We start from the raw sequence: 15,575 nt of genomic DNA, 5'->3' as shown, positions 1-15,575 counted from the left end.
CTACATCCTAAAGATCATGACCTAAATCTACTTAACATCATGCACTGTCAATCTCATTCAAAAAAGTTCTCGAGAAGCCACCGTTCATTGAAATCTCTAAGTAACTACTTTTGAAAGTGATACATGAATTTATAATTTATTTCATGTCCCTTTTTGTTTACGCTAATTACAGAGTTTCATTCCTGAGGGAAGGCGAAAACTCCATAGTGACTAGACGCACTTCATATCACTTCGGGGTTACCCAATCGATAGTTCGTTCTTTTTAACTGCTCCATGGGCATGTCTGAAACAAATAGATCGTTCAAGACCAAAACGAATTGTTGCGACCAAGAGTATACAACCTGGAGTACTGTAATTGAAACTTGAACGGCGAAACAAGACAGTATCGAATTGAAAAGCCATCCACAGTGTCGTCCAATATAACGGAGAATCTTCAAATGTGAAGCATCTACGGACGTGTTTCCTTCGCTGGTTAAGAGATCCACACGGCTATGATAATCAAAATTATCAAAAAGTTCCTGTAGTACAAAGCAATGAGAGCAACTGCGATCATAAATCCGATCACAAGAGCCAATTTTAAAAACTGTCGAGGACGAATGTTCAATTCCCCGTTCTCCGTGGTCGACACTTGACTGTTGCATCGCCTCGTCATGTGTTATCCGCGTCAAAAGTATTACATTTAGCTCTGTGATAAATTATTTTAAGGCTTTCCTAAGCTTCTTCACTAATTCACCACGACCATGATGCATAAATAACGCACAAATATTTGTACAACCGCCAAATAAAACTCAACAGCTGTCGTATGCTACGAAAAGAAAAGATCAACCGGAAGTTAAGGTTATCCGCTGACCAACGATTGTGCCATTCCAACACGAACTTCCGGTGTCGTCATATGGAATGCCTCTTATTTAAAAACCCGTAGTTCTTCCTCCACGCACGTCTCTACCTTCAGATGAAGGACAGGTAGTGGGGAAGATAATCTTGTGTCTCGTTTCCTCTGCTCTTTGAGTGTTTTAAATGCTTCCAAATATAGAGAAAATTTCTTTGTAAAAAAATGAAACATAATCACAAGAGTAGAAAGTTAATAAATTTTAACGGTAACTATTTTAAAATAAATATCTAAAAACCTTAAATGTTGAATTTTAGTTGATTATCTTTACATTGTGTCTGTTGGGATGTGTTATGTTATCATCTGTAACTCTTTAGCTCCCAATATCTGATTGTTAATCCTCTGCTCTGGCTGCTAAACATTTCCTTGTAGATTAGTTACAAGAATTTGGTGTTAGATCAAGATAACCACTTCTACTTGATAAGTCTGAGTATTCTCATTACCTGTTTGCTAGATAATGTATGGATATTATAGAGAGAAGTAACACATTAATCACTACTGGAAGTTAAGGGTTAAATGGTAAGACAACAGCATTAAGCAAACTACTCAGTTGTGCTAGGTTTAGATTCTATATTGTAAATTTTGTTTTTATCTTCATGTCATCATGTTACCACCAAATTACTATTGTAATATTTAAACCACATTACTATTTACTATACATTGAATTCTTAGTATAGCATTAGCAGTTTCAAATGCAATTCTGTATGAATTTATCTTCATTGAGTAAATATCCACAACAACATTCTCAAATAGTTTGTTACTATTTCCAGTGCAACACTCGTCCCCAGAACCAAATGAGGTATTTGTGATCATTTCTCCCATCACGCTCCACTCCAATGAATGGTCATGTGACACCAATCCACACATGCAGTAAGGCATGCTGGGTTTCAGTTCCAGTGCTCCAGGAGAAAGACTCCAATGATGGTGATTGGCTGAGTCAGTAATCTCAATCCCACCATCATGTTCTAGGCACTTGGCTAAGGATTCCAAGCAGAGGGCTACATTGTTGATACCAGAAATTATCTGACCTAAGAAACAACATTTCTAGAGTTAAGAGAACACTTGCAAAGATACAATTTAAAAATTCTGCAATGTTATGAACTAATATTTAAAATGAATTTTCATCATGATGAAACTTGAATGCACCTTAAAGGAAAACCTAAGGCAGAAATGTGGGAGATTAGAAAAACTTTTTGAACAATTTACATGATTGTATATCTGTAATAATCAAAACACATCACTGTCCCAAAAAATAACAAGTATTCTTCAACAAGCCATTTTCATACTAAGAAATTTGAGTGGATAAAGTGGTTGCTGCAGATCTCCAATAGAATGACTTACCAAACTATGTAACAATGTCAAACTTTTTACCTTTAGAGCAGCCAAGATCTCTGGATTTCTCTGAACTACAGTTTTTCCCATACATTCTTAGCACTGATGCTAAGTGTGTGTCCAGACAGCCAGCACCAGGAAAGACATATGGTTGTTTAAGTGTCTCATGTAATGCAATGATGGATGCTTGGCAAACTGTCTTGAGCTCTTCAAGGGAAGTTTCATCTGGCGCACACAGCACAAGAGTGCACACGGGAGATGATTTTAATGATGGTTGAGGAAACAGATGAATGTAGCTGTGCACAAAGAAATCACATTACTGAAAGCCAACATTTTTTAATTTCTCTCGATAGAAAGTGAGCATCATGTGTACAATTGTTGTAGATTATGGTTTATGAGCATTTTTTTTAAGATGAGTCATTTGAATAAAAAGTAAAAACCTGCTTAATTTGTTGTCTAATTGATAGCTGAAGGCCAAGCAAAGACTTGGTAACAGAAAAAAAGGCATGCAGGGTTGTTAAAATAAGTTGGCAACTGGTGCATTTCTCAGAAAAACTGCTCTAAAAAACATGCCAGTTATATCAAATGCTTGTGGCTCAATTTTCATCATGGAGCCATGACATTCTGCAGCCTACTTTGTATCACAGTCTGCTTACTCAAAATCTTTTTGACAACCCTGGCCAAGTGAAGCCATATCAAGATCCACAAGAAATTAAACAGATGGTAATGATGGCAGCAGGATGATGAGAAATAAACTTAAGCATGACATACTAATATTACTAATAATGATGATGTTAGTGGTTCACTTCCAGTCCATACATGTCGTGACAGAGGATAAACTCAAACAGACCTCTTGTTATTTAACACCATATGTTCAATCCTCTCCAGTAGTCCAAAGTTTGACACAGGAATGTCCATGGTGAAAGTGCTCAAGAGTACAGCCCCAGTCAGTCTCTGTACAGCCGTAATGTGAACAATCGAGACACGATCAATCACCAAAGCACCCTTAAAAAATTCAAACAAGGACAAAATTGAGTTACACTTGATGACTTTGTGTTACATCAAGCCAATCCCGCAGTATTGTGACCTACACTTTAAAATAGAAATGAAAAAGAGTTTTGAAACTCTTTTAGCGTAAATTCTCACCCGTAAATTCTCATAAATTAGCACCCCTCATTCAATAGGCACCTCTACTAACATATCAAATTTTTAAGAAGAACCCTTTTTCTAGCAACCCCCCTCTCTCTTTCCCCTGATTTTCTTTTTCTTTTTTTTTTTCTTCTGTAATCATGTTTGCCACACTCTTTAAGAGTATAATTATATTGCAGTTTATAATTTGCACATATCACCATAATTTCTCAGTTTGTGAACATGCTAGAGTTTGGAATTAAGGTAACTGTGAGCACTAGCTGTGCTATGTGACCACAACTTATGGATAAGCTTTGTAACACACTCTCAGTCTGTGCTGTTGTTAGTATACAGATTTCATATTGCAGAAAAAAAAAACCTTTTGTCTGGCCAAGATTTGGAAAAAATTAAACAAGCACCACCCTTAAATAAATGCTGATATCTCTTGAGGTTATTTCAAGTATTTAAAGTAATTCATTACCAGTGCTTAAGCTTCACAAGCCTCAGCAAGTAAAAAAAAAACAGAAAATTTATATATCAATGAATACTCATCCACAAAGTTCAAATCAAAACTTTGTTTTCACTCAAGACTAAAGAAAAAATGCAAACCTTATCTCGCAAATATTGCTTGACTGCAGGATGTACACACTTCTGGCAAGCAATAACAGCCACCCCAGTACTAATCAACCAATCAGCAACCTTTAGCATTTGACGCACAGTTGCACTTTCTATGTTAGCATCATGCCTAAACATTGTTGCCTCTGTCTTCACACTATCACTGAACCATTCATCAGTGTCTCCTGCCATTGATACATTGTATAAAGCAACCTTGGCAGCAGGGCTTACAAGGGTCTTGTTTTGTCGAAAGGTAGGAATATCAGGGGCTTGTAAAAGGACACCTAGTAAAATTTTGGATTCATTCACAGGATCTCCCTCACAAGTTACTATTTGGACTGGAAGAGGTGCCAAAGGTGAACAGGAAGAATCTTTACATGTCTTACTTGGCAAAGATTGGAGAAAAGCCTAAAATCAAAACATGACAGATAAATGTAAATACAAAAATAAATTTCATTAACAATCATCCTTTTGAATCTGTTCTAACTATGTCAATCATTTGGTGCATGGAAAAATATTCTTTTTATTTGTCAGGTTGTGTAACTGATGATAAACTTCAGTATAAACATGTAGCCTGGCTGCAGAGTACATGCAGTTCTTTCCTGAATGCAATATATCAAGTAGCTTTCTTCATGCCTCAGTACTAGAGGTACATAATCCTACAGTACTGTATCTTTCTATCCTATAGGTGATTTCCTTAATAAAATATTGACTATAGGCTTCCACTAGGAAGTATAACTACAATTGACAATTATTAATAAAATTAATCCATATCAATCAGTTTATTGTTGTGCTACAAAAAGTACTGTACATGAAGAAAGACTTATCAACTATCCTACCTTGATCAGTAACACACTGATATATTGCTTTTCTGATTCACTAAGATGACAAGCAGATTTGGTTCCAATAATACTGTTCACAACAGACATCATGCTTTTCATGTGTCCAATATCCATCTTCATTTTCCAGTGACATGATTCAAGGTGATCAGACAAGACTTCCAGAGAATGTTCAAAGATCTGTGTCACTAGCACTCTTGGAATTTGCATGTCAATGGCTGATTGTATCAAGCTAATAAAATTGAGTTAATTTGAAAAAGATTGCATTAAAAAATGTAAATTGTACAGTAAATATAACCATATGAGGTAAATATACTAGCCTGCAGTCAGCATGACCTGATAAATGACAAGGGCTTAACCTTCAACTCCCATAAGTGACCAAGACAGAATTTCTTCTTACTATATCTATACAATATCATGTAGACAAGTGATGAGAATTAAGAAAAGTAGCAATTATGGAATTACCAATTGATCCAATACTTCATTCTCCGAACTAACATAATAAGAATTGTTTGGCAGACAGTAAGGAGAATTACTTATGAGATCTTAAAATGTGATCTTTTTGCTGTAGATTTTAAGCCAGAGAGTTACCTTAACATAAGCAATGCTGTCCTCAAACCACCATCATTATAGGCATCTAGATGCCCTCTTACAGCAGAGAGAATCAACCTTGATATAGGATGTGACAACCCAGACAAACTATGAAGAATTTTGCTCGATGTTGATGTTACAGTAACATGACCACCTCCAGATGTCTGAAAGAACTTTAGTCTGTAAAGGTGATGTACAGAATTCATTATTGATGATAAATACCAAAGTAATAAGCAAAGTTGGAGAAAACATCAACATAACAACATTTTTCAAGCTCCACCTTAAAAAATATATTTTCTAAATCATGGACTGGGAACTGTGGACCAGATGCAGAACATGAACCACATTTTGATGTTACAGAATTAAAAGCTTAAGCATTGTGCAGATCACAAAAGAGGAATCTAGAAACAAAAACAACATTGTTGATTTTCTTAATATCTCATTCCCAAAAAGTATGTTTAAGGACGGTACTAAATGGTAGTCCACGTAGTCCACAGTCCCAAGTTCCTTGTCCACACTTTGTACTTTTCAATGACCCAAAAAAGCACTCAGCTGAGCCGAGCTGGGTAGATGTTTAAGGGTAAATCACTCGCATTTGATTAAAAGAACTTTGGCAGAAATGCTAAATAGTTGACTTTCCAGACACAAATGCAATGTGAAAAAAACAACAACCTGCCAGAAGGTCCAAGAGATGATTTCACTAAATCCTCTAAAGTATGCAGCAAATTTCTTATTTTTGAATCATCCAGAGGCTGCACCAAAACCTAGTTAAAATAAAAAAAACACTAAATTCTATAAGAGTAAGCTTAATGATCTAAAGAACTCTTAAAAATCAACTCTACATACTGCAAATTAAACAACTGGCATCATGATGATGCATGCCATACAGTGGAATACCTGAGAAGTCTTCGAAGAAATTCTCGAAGAATTACTTTTATCCCCCATCAAGAACTTGAAACGCACAGTTATCTCTGAATTTCATCGCTCCTTTCATGACATTGAAGTAAATTTACCTACATCTCTACAACAGACGTTCGAAGTGTCACATCCGCCGCCATATTGTTTTCTCCGTTTGGAAAGAGTCTGGGTTCTACTCCTACCAGATCCTACGCGTTTACTTAAGGAAAGCCTGGTAGATTTCTTGTAATCGGCCATCTTTCCCGCTGAACATGAAGAAGCTTAAAACTATCGTTACGTTGCGTTTCGCTCTTTATGGCTGCAAGAACAGACCTTTCTTTCATATTGTGGCAACGAACAGGAAACGACCCCGAAACTATGGAGCTCTTGAGCAGGTATATATCGTACTTTAGTTAAAAGGAAAAAAGTTCCTTGAAGACGGAGAAAATTAGATGGTTGTGTGTCGATGTACATGCCTGGATTGGAACTGTTGTCGGTGCAATTTTGTATTTGTGCTTTCATTGAAATGTGGAAATCATATTCCTAGGTGGGAACTTATGATCCTTTGCCAAACACTCGAAATGAAAAGCTAGTGAGCCTAAATATGGACAGAATAAGGTAAGGTCTATAAAAATGCGCTGAATTTTTATTTAATATTATTGATCCATATCAGTAGCTTATAAGCTTTTGTCTATACCCTCTCCATACCTTTCAAGTAGTGAGTACACCTGAAATTTCAATGTGATCGTGATATCCTCTTTAATGCATTTTTTTCAGATACTGGTTATCAGTTGGAGCTAGACCTTCCCGACCAGTGGCCATTTTATTAGGCCTGGTAAGTTGATGACAAATTTTGGCTTGAAATAAGTTCTTCCCCCTTGAGGCAGGTTTTTCCTGGGTACATAATTCTTGGCCACAGCACTCCTGTATTTAGCCCAAATGGGCATGTGACCAAATTGGGGTATATTATTCTGGGGCTTGAGTCTTGGGTAAGGATATTGCATGATAGTGGTTGCATAGTTATCTCTTTTCTGTAAGAGATATATTTTTTTTATCACTAGAATATAAATTCGTATCCACAGGCAGACATGTAATGTTCTGTGTATTATTATACTGATACTGATATATCAATCTAAAACAATTTTAAACACTTTTTAAGAGGACTGAATACATACTAGATCACCTGCATGTAAACTCAGCTCACACAACTTCAACTTTCACATGAGAATAAAACAAGCACTCTTTGAAAAATATTTACCCTTCTTTGTGCAAAAAGTTGAATTCATCATGGAAATATTGATAAATGAAAAAAATTCTCATTGAAAAGTAAAATCACCATGATACAGTAAATGGTTTAAGTGTGGGGGAAACATTTTATAGTGAAGTCTGATTGTCTGAGTGAGTGTAGTCCTGGGAAGTACTCTTGTTAGTAGTGGTGACTGTCATTTCAACAACCTGAGTGAAAGTCATCATCAGAGTCTGTTGAATAGTTGATGTAAGTCACATGTACTAAGTCCAGTTTGTGTAAACCAATTGGTCATTCTAGCTCTGATGCAATGGGCTGCAAGACTCAAGTGGCGTTAGTCAATCGTTATTGGTCTGTTTCAATCTGTTGGCCCCTTTACCGATGGATCAGTAAATCTGGTTACCATGATGTGCTACTTATTTATATGTATTAGTTCAGTATTTTCCCTTATACAGTGACGACATCATTTTTTTTGAAAAAGAGAAATTCCTGTATTTCATCTATATCTGTATAATAATACTTCTTAGCATGTTGTGCACCATTTTGTTCTGAACTAGAAGCCTTTGAAAAGGTGTGGACTTATCACCCAAACTATCACTGACATTAACTCAATAGTACAATTAAATGTCAACAGAGTATTTTAACTTATCAGAAACAAACTAATTTCTCTTCATAAGGCTGGAATTCTTCCACCTCATCCTCGCAGCCTGGTTACAGCAGCAAGGAACCGTGAGGCTCTTGCCGTGGGAGCTCTAACCTTAGATGCTTTGGATGAGGCAGAAAAAGATGAAGAAGCTGAAGATACTGAAAAAGGCACTGAGAGTTAAATTGGTATCAAAAAAGAATTGCAAAAAGACAGATTCCTGAAAAATGTTTCCAAGTGCTGTCAAGTTTTCTCAAAGTGATATCAGGAGCTGTATCATCACATGTAGGACTGAAGAGAATCATTTCCTCTGGTCATGATGTCGTGATGGGTGGAAGCAAACATCAGCATCAAAATGCTTTACTTCTTGCACTTATTGTTGCTTCATCAGTCTAACTAGACATCCTCAGATTTTTTATTTTCAATTACAACTGGGAATCATCGAGTTAGACTCATGTGAGTACATGAACATATTAGTAAACTACAATGGAAGCATCAAAGGTGTTACAGCTATGGTTATTTTAATCCTGTAAAATAAATACATTCTTTTTGCAAATTGGAAGAAGTTATTTTGACCTAAGTTTGTAAGAGGACAAATAAAAGGCTTCAAAATACAAACATTTGTCTAAATCAGTTGCTCACCTTATAGTTCAATTTAATTTTACGCACTGGTATATTATAATTATAGTAACATTATGGTATGTGTATTTTTAATTTTATAGAACTTACTGATGTGTACATTTTTAGTGATACGCATGGAGGTTTTGCAGGAAGTCTGACATGTTTGGACATTAATCAGAACAAAAGCTTCTGATGTATATGCTTGAGTTACATACACTCTTTATCTCTCTCTCACTCTTCAAAGTGAAGGGACGAACACACCTTTGAAATAAAACTACTTTTGATAACAATTTAATTGGATTTAAATTACTTCATTTACAAAACATTATGCTATTTGTGTTTTCTTGAATTTTCCAAAGCTTTCCTATTAGCTTCTGCTCCAAATAATGTTGAAAAAATTGATCTGCAATAAAATGAAATACTAACATTAATATTATTACCATCTGGGAAAATTCCATTATGATAATCCTAATATTATCATTATTATACTATTCAGCACCTAATGGTATTGAATAACGGAATTTCTACATGAATAGTCATGTACAGTCAAACCTGGCATTCCCACAGGGTGACTGCTTAATGTCAGGTTCCACAGAATTGAAGTTTTCCATTTTATGCCATAACTGTGCACCCAATGTACAAAAATGTGCTCAGAAATACAACTAGCATTAATTGCGATAGATATCTTGGATTAAGGGGACTTGAAAGCTTGTTCTTAGTAAACACCTGTTGAGATTTTACTTGTTAATTTATTTGGTAGTTATAAAGTACAACCACCGACATTAGCTGGTGACTGTAATATGATGTTCTTATTCCTTGGTACATGTGACTGTGAGTGGAAATGATTCTGTTTTGACTATCACTTCCTTATAATAACAATCATGTCAACTTGCACACATTGACATAGAAACCTACCTCTCAATGTCCAGTTCATCTTTAAGCCTTGAGTTGTCTCCTATTGATACAACATTCTTAATAGCTCTCAGAACTGAAGTGTCTGCTGCTAGGAACTCTGACAACCAGTTGCAACTTCCAGTAACCACATCCTATAAGAAAAGAACTTGTAATTAACTATGATTTTTTAATTTGTAGGATATAAAAATGCAACAAATTTATTTTTTTATTCAACTAACAATGCTTAAATGAACTCAAGCTTCTTCAGCAAGAGGATGAAAACAAATACTGTACTTCTACAGATTTAGGTTCTGTGGGTGGAATGGCACAGTTAGTATACCACAGCATACCTTTGGTTTAAGGTTCCCCAACAATTTCATGGTAGTTCTTTGTTCTTGTGACTTTTTATAGAGGTAGTTTTTCAACAAAGTGATGGGTTCAAAATTACAAAAAAAGGATTGTTCTATACAATTCTATGCTGAATGTTGGGCTACCACTCCACTGACTAAACCTGAGATCTGCTCTTAAACTGATCATTTTTTTAAGATGCAATATCAAGAGAAATAATAACATGAGAAAACATGGGATCACTACATTAGAATTATCACTTGATCATCCATTAGGTAGCTCAAATAAAATTAAAATTTGCAATGCTGGTTTTCATGGCTGACGGAAAAACTATGTGCAAGGGCAAGATCCAACAACAAACTCTATCTTTGTGTGATGCCAAGTTTGAGAATCAAGTCTGTACCACAGTAGGGGGGGGGGGGGGAGGTGAGCCTCTCCCCACAGTATCCATTTGCATGATCCCAAACAACAGGTACCTCCCACATTTTGATTACAGTAAAACTGTCAAATGTCAAGTGTGAGCTATGAGATCAATATTGGCTGGCTGTCTGTCAGTTTATTGTCTGCACAACATTTCACAGGAAAACAATTAATAGACAACTGCTACCATACAAAATAACCACACAAACATTGAAATGTTCATAGGATATGTAAATGGAAACTAAAACAGACAAAAAACATTATACAGTTTTAAAACACCTTGACTTGCTGGCTTGTGAGTGTGTTTACAACTCTTGTGAGACAACTTGGTTTGATTCTGACAGCCCTAACATACTCAACCTTGCCATAACAATGTGTACACATACCAGATCATTTAATTGCTGTGTTAATCATTACAAGATCTTAAATATCAAGATAAAAGTAAGGTTATTAATAAAATGAAACATATATAATATCGGTAGAGAAAGTATCAGTAATTACCTTTGTATTTGGTAGCTCACCATCAACCAGTCCCAGTTGAAGTGCATGTGGAAGGGTAACCTTTTCTCCTCTTCCCAGTAGCTGCAGTGCTTTCTGTTTCCCTAGTAACCTGACAAGCCTTGCACCACCACCCCACCCTGGTGACAAACCCATCTTGACCTGAACAAACCTGATCTCTGCATCCTGTGACATGAGTCTGAAGTCACATGCTAATGATAACTGGTGAAGGAAGAAGATAAGATTTGCTTGACACCAAATTATCAACAAGAAGAACAATGCAGTCTGGTCAGCAAAGCACTAAACAATTCATGATCCTCTTTACCTAAGTTACATCCATTAGTCATACCCTAGAAAGAAACGTCATCAGATGATCCGTTCGTCTCGCCTATGGGAGATAGTTTCATTCTTTGTACCAACCAAAAAACAAACAAATAACTTGTGGCAAAATAGTTTCTTATTAGGGTCTCCGAATATGTTTTTGGATGATATTTAATCAGTACTCAGGAGTGGAGGGGGGCAGGGGGCTGGAGCCCGGGAGAAATGGGATCGGGAGAGGGCGGGAAGTGGGAGCAGAAATCAAAAGGCACTCGTTTGCTGTTTATTACTGCTCGTCACCCAATCAAAACCAGTTCCCAGCAAAGTTTTTTTTTAACTTCCTTTTAACGTCCACCGAGACGTAAAATAAAATTTGACAAGTGAGAAAACGTAATTTTTTTTTCAGGCAGAAAAGAAAAAACCGCAAAATACTGGTGAAATTGGAGTCGTTTGTGTGATAGGTTATGAATGAATTTGTCAGTGTCTCGCGAGCAGTAACAGTCGAAATTCTCCCGCGAACAAAGTGCGGTCTGCGCGGTGTACACAGTCTGCGTTGCCTGCACGATCTGCGTTCAGCGTTTTGGTATGACTGCCCTTAAGCTACCCTCTTTATGCATTTAAACTACTTACCTCAGCTCCTCCACCAAACGCTTTTCCTCCAATAGCTGCCACGCTGACAAGAGGAAGTCTTCCCAGGCGACTCAGAGTTCTTTGCATAAAAGCACACATTAATTGTCCTTCTTCTGGGGTATTGATCGCCTTTATTACACTCAAATCAGCCCCTGAACAAAAAGACCCTTCACTGCCATGCAAAACAACAGCTTTTCCATGCTGCCATTGCTCAAGTTCGTCAACTACTTCTGCAAGTTTAACCATCATGTACCCTGTAAGTGCATTTTTTCTTGTAGGATTGGTAAGAGATATCACTGCAACTCCTTTGTTATTCCCTGTTAGCTTGGATAGAGTCACATCACCGGTCCCTAGCACTCTAAATTTCTCTCGTACCTCAGTTTCGTCAAAGAAATTGTCTCCGATTCTTGGCGCAGAGCAAAGTAACCTTGTAAAATTATTCCTAGCGACTCTAATTCTTGGGAAATGAAAATGCATGATTCTTCAATATCATTCAATCACGATCGGCGAAAATTAGTCAAAAGACACAAATTTCAGCCGCCATATTGGCCGAGGTAGGAGTCAGGAGCCTGAAAAAGTCATACCTAGTTCTCCTCCTCATAGATGCCCTCCACAGGACTGAAATAGAGGAGGATTTTCCTTATACTCTAATTTTTTTAGAGAAAAATGCGACATGCACTCGGTTGGACTTGACATCTCAGTTTTGCCCAATTAATGTTCCGAGTTCAGTAGCTCCCAGCCACTTTGATTCACGGAAGCATATAACTCCTATATGCTCCTTTTTGCCACTATGAAGTCCTCGATACCGCCACCTCCTTTCTATCGCCCCTTAACAAGCTTCGATTTTTCTCAGAGTTTTCAAGGAAAAACATACAATAAAATATTTACACCTGTAATCTACAATTCGGACCATTGTATTTTCAAGTCTAGACGAAAATGAGTTTAATAAACATCGTTACAAGTCCAGGTTACAGGTGTCCGACTTGAAATTATAGGTGTTAAAGATGGCAAGTATCAAGTTTGTTAAAACGTTTACACGCGGGATACTAGGATCGACTTTCGCTATTCACAATTGAACTACATACACTTGCTCTATATATAGTACGGTCACTGACGATAAAATTTTATTATTCTTCTTAAATCATCGATACTTATTACATTTGCTTGAGTTACAATGAAAGTTTGACTTTTTTAAAGCAATTGTTAATACTATTTACACAAACATGATAAGAGAACCGTCTAATCATTCAGAAATGATCCATTTTCCATAACGTGGCTATTTTGGATTTAATTAAATTAATTTAATTAAATTTCGCCTAATTTAAAAAAATTAGGCATCCTAAAGTCTTGAAAGAAAATCTTTCTTGTAAACTTTGTCTTTCACAGTTAGTAAAGAAGATCTATTTGACCTACGTAAACTGTTAAGACATTTTAGATTAAATATTTATGATTGATTGAAATAAATCAATTTTTATCAATTCACTTAGGTAAATATCTCAGTACAGTGTCATTTACATTTGCACTAAACGTCACGAACTCAGTGTTCTCACATGACTCCACATTCAATCGAATTTCACTCTGTACGACAATGCGTTTCGCCGCAGCATAACTTTTTCACCTGGGTCAGTATTGTTTGAAGGTGACATTTTCTGTGCTTACCACATCATGACTACTTTAAGCGATGGTACGCTTCCATGACAAATATTTTCAAACTAAGGGAATAAATCAGTAAATCAATTAGGAAGGAAAAGAAAACCAGCATTGATTTTGGTAGACTATCTCGCTGATGTTATCTTACAAAGTCACTGGATTCCATAACACTTAAATTTTTCCTTAGATATGGTAGCCCTTTTCGTCGATATTCATTATCTCGTCAGTACCTGTATCTCAAAACCCCAGCTGTTTAACTGGTAGGTTTGTCTTTTCAATGAGGAGACCACTATTTTTAAGCCAGTTTCTTTCACCTGTAAAAAAGTTACAAACTTTCTCTTTTTTTGGACAGGTGTTGTTCATTCCGCTTGTGCCAATTCATAGGACTATCTGGATCAAGAGCTGCTCCGCCCCAATAGTTCTATTGCATTATGTGACACCCAGAAAGCATCATGCATTGTAGAATCGAGGCACTCGTACTTGATAAACTGCTCATTCTGTTGGGAAATGTTGATGAGACTCACTAGCTGAGAGATGTTCGCTCCTTTGTAGTATATGTTGCGAGAGTAGGATCCCCCGGCTTCATATGCGTCTACCAATGTCCTGTTCTCGCTGTCGTGACTCATGTCAGATGTGACGTGAAAGGTAGCAATCCTCGTTCACCATCAGGATCAATCAGACAGATTCCACTTGTTGTCTTGGGTTAAAGCTTCTTTAAGTCACTGCAAGATTTTGATAAAATTGTGAAAAGAAATGAAACGTTAGAGTGAGAAATCGGCCAAGTTGTATGAGGAATTTTTTTGTATGAGAAAGATATCGATTCAGCTATCTAAACTCTCAAAGCTCCTCCACTTTCGAGCGTACGTGGGTATCATAAAAATGCCACGGAAACATATCCCTGGATGGGGAATTATGTGTTATGAATTAGTTGGAGGGGCCACAGTAAACCCAATCTCGTAAGAACAAATTCGAGCTTCAGTGTAACTCTCACCTGATATTCAGATGGCGCACCACTCCAGAATGTCATTTCTATTGAATCATGTGAAATCCAAAAGCCATCTTCCAATGTAGATCCTCTGAACTCGTTCTTGATGAACTGCTCACAGTGCAGGGACACGTTGATGAGGCTCACTAGTTAAGAAATGAGGATAGATTCCGTGGGTTCATATCCGTTCACCAAAGTCCTGTTTTCGCTGTCGTGTCTTATGACAGTCACGCCGATTTCATTTTTTATCATTCATGTCTTTGTCGGGTGAGCCAATGTTCACAGATACACAAGAACTTTCCAGATAACACTCGTATCTACAGTCACCGTGGGCTCAATTCCCATGGTTAAATTTATTTCTTTAACAATGTGTTCTTGAAGAATGCATCCTCCTAAAGGCCTATTTACACGGTACGACTTTGTCGCATGCGACAAGCTTACGACAGGCTTACGACACGAATTGTTTCGTGTAAATCAAACCTACAACTCGCTTACGACTCTTAAGTCATGTCGTAAGCCTGTCGTAAGCTTGTCGCATGCGACAAAGTCGTGCCGTGTAAATAGGCCTTAATGTTTTCACCTCCCAATTCGCAAACCACAGATTTTGGAAACCAAATCCTGCAACGAAACGAAATGCGTAAAACCCAGGCTAAAATTTAAAAAAACCCTAAGCTACTTAACGTAAGCGTAACGACCGCAACGTGCTCAAAGTTTACCCAGTGAGCGTCAGCTGGTTTTATCATGCAAATTTGAGATAGAAATTTGATATTTCATCCAAATTCTTATCAGTCCTTATTTATGTGGCTGCTTTTTGCCTCAGAGCTGCTTTTCCCGTTTACTTTTTACTGACTACTGTGAGTGAGTACCTTTGATCAACCATGTTATACGTGTCTCAGTTATTTATAACTGAAACAGTTATTCCCTAACCAGCAGATTCATACTAACCTGGTAAAAGATCACCTGTCATGGCTTATATGCGAAACTACTACAAAAAAATAGTCATCTATATTTCGTAGCTGAAGTCGATCAAA

The 15,575-nt window shown here is 36.9% G+C and overlaps 3 protein-coding genes across 4 annotated transcripts; 1 reads left to right on the top strand and 2 right to left on the bottom strand.

Annotated features, from left to right (window-relative positions):
* Window positions 1-120: 120 nt before the first annotated feature.
* Window positions 121-6,490, bottom strand: LOC113672132 (molecular chaperone MKKS). Of its 2 annotated transcripts, XM_089205190.1 has the most exons (9): window positions 6,292-6,479; window positions 6,067-6,158; window positions 5,395-5,574; window positions 4,804-5,035; window positions 3,959-4,372; window positions 3,072-3,226; window positions 2,261-2,517; window positions 1,681-1,917; window positions 121-1,042 (listed from the first exon to the last, which is right to left on the bottom strand). In XM_089205190.1, exons 1-9 carry the CDS (start codon window positions 6,337-6,339, stop codon window positions 1,014-1,016), a joined length of 1,644 nt encoding a protein of 547 aa, XP_089061316.1. In that variant the 5' UTR covers window positions 6,340-6,479; the 3' UTR covers window positions 121-1,013. The 2 variants fall into 2 exon arrangements, with proteins under 2 accessions (XP_089061316.1, XP_027044214.2); XM_027188413.2 differs by lacking the exon at window positions 121-1,042 and having other exon boundaries at window positions 1,443-1,917; window positions 6,292-6,490.
* A 25-nt stretch (window positions 6,491-6,515) lies between these two features.
* On the top strand, window positions 6,516-8,798 carry LOC113672138 (small ribosomal subunit protein bS16m). The gene is made up of 4 exons (XM_027188417.2): window positions 6,516-6,686; window positions 6,839-6,909; window positions 7,069-7,126; window positions 8,215-8,798. The coding sequence occupies exons 1-4, from the start codon at window positions 6,564-6,566 to the stop codon at window positions 8,362-8,364; spliced, it is 402 nt and encodes a 133-aa protein (XP_027044218.1). The 5' UTR covers window positions 6,516-6,563; the 3' UTR covers window positions 8,365-8,798.
* On the bottom strand, window positions 8,685-12,478 carry LOC113672137 (ethylmalonyl-CoA decarboxylase). The gene is made up of 4 exons (XM_027188416.2): window positions 11,910-12,478; window positions 10,965-11,183; window positions 9,717-9,847; window positions 8,685-9,204 (listed from the first exon to the last, which is right to left on the bottom strand). The coding sequence occupies exons 1-4, from the start codon at window positions 12,384-12,386 to the stop codon at window positions 9,132-9,134; spliced, it is 900 nt and encodes a 299-aa protein (XP_027044217.2). The 5' UTR covers window positions 12,387-12,478; the 3' UTR covers window positions 8,685-9,131.
* Window positions 12,479-15,575: the final 3,097 nt, after the last annotated feature.

This window comes from Pocillopora damicornis, chromosome 4, assembly GCF_964200805.1.
Source record: "Pocillopora damicornis chromosome 4, jaPocDami1.2, whole genome shotgun sequence".
Classification (NCBI taxonomy): Eukaryota; Metazoa; Cnidaria; class Anthozoa; order Scleractinia; family Pocilloporidae; genus Pocillopora; species Pocillopora damicornis.
The sequence above is the reverse complement of the archived record's forward strand: the minus strand, read 5'-3'. Positions and strand labels throughout refer to the sequence as shown.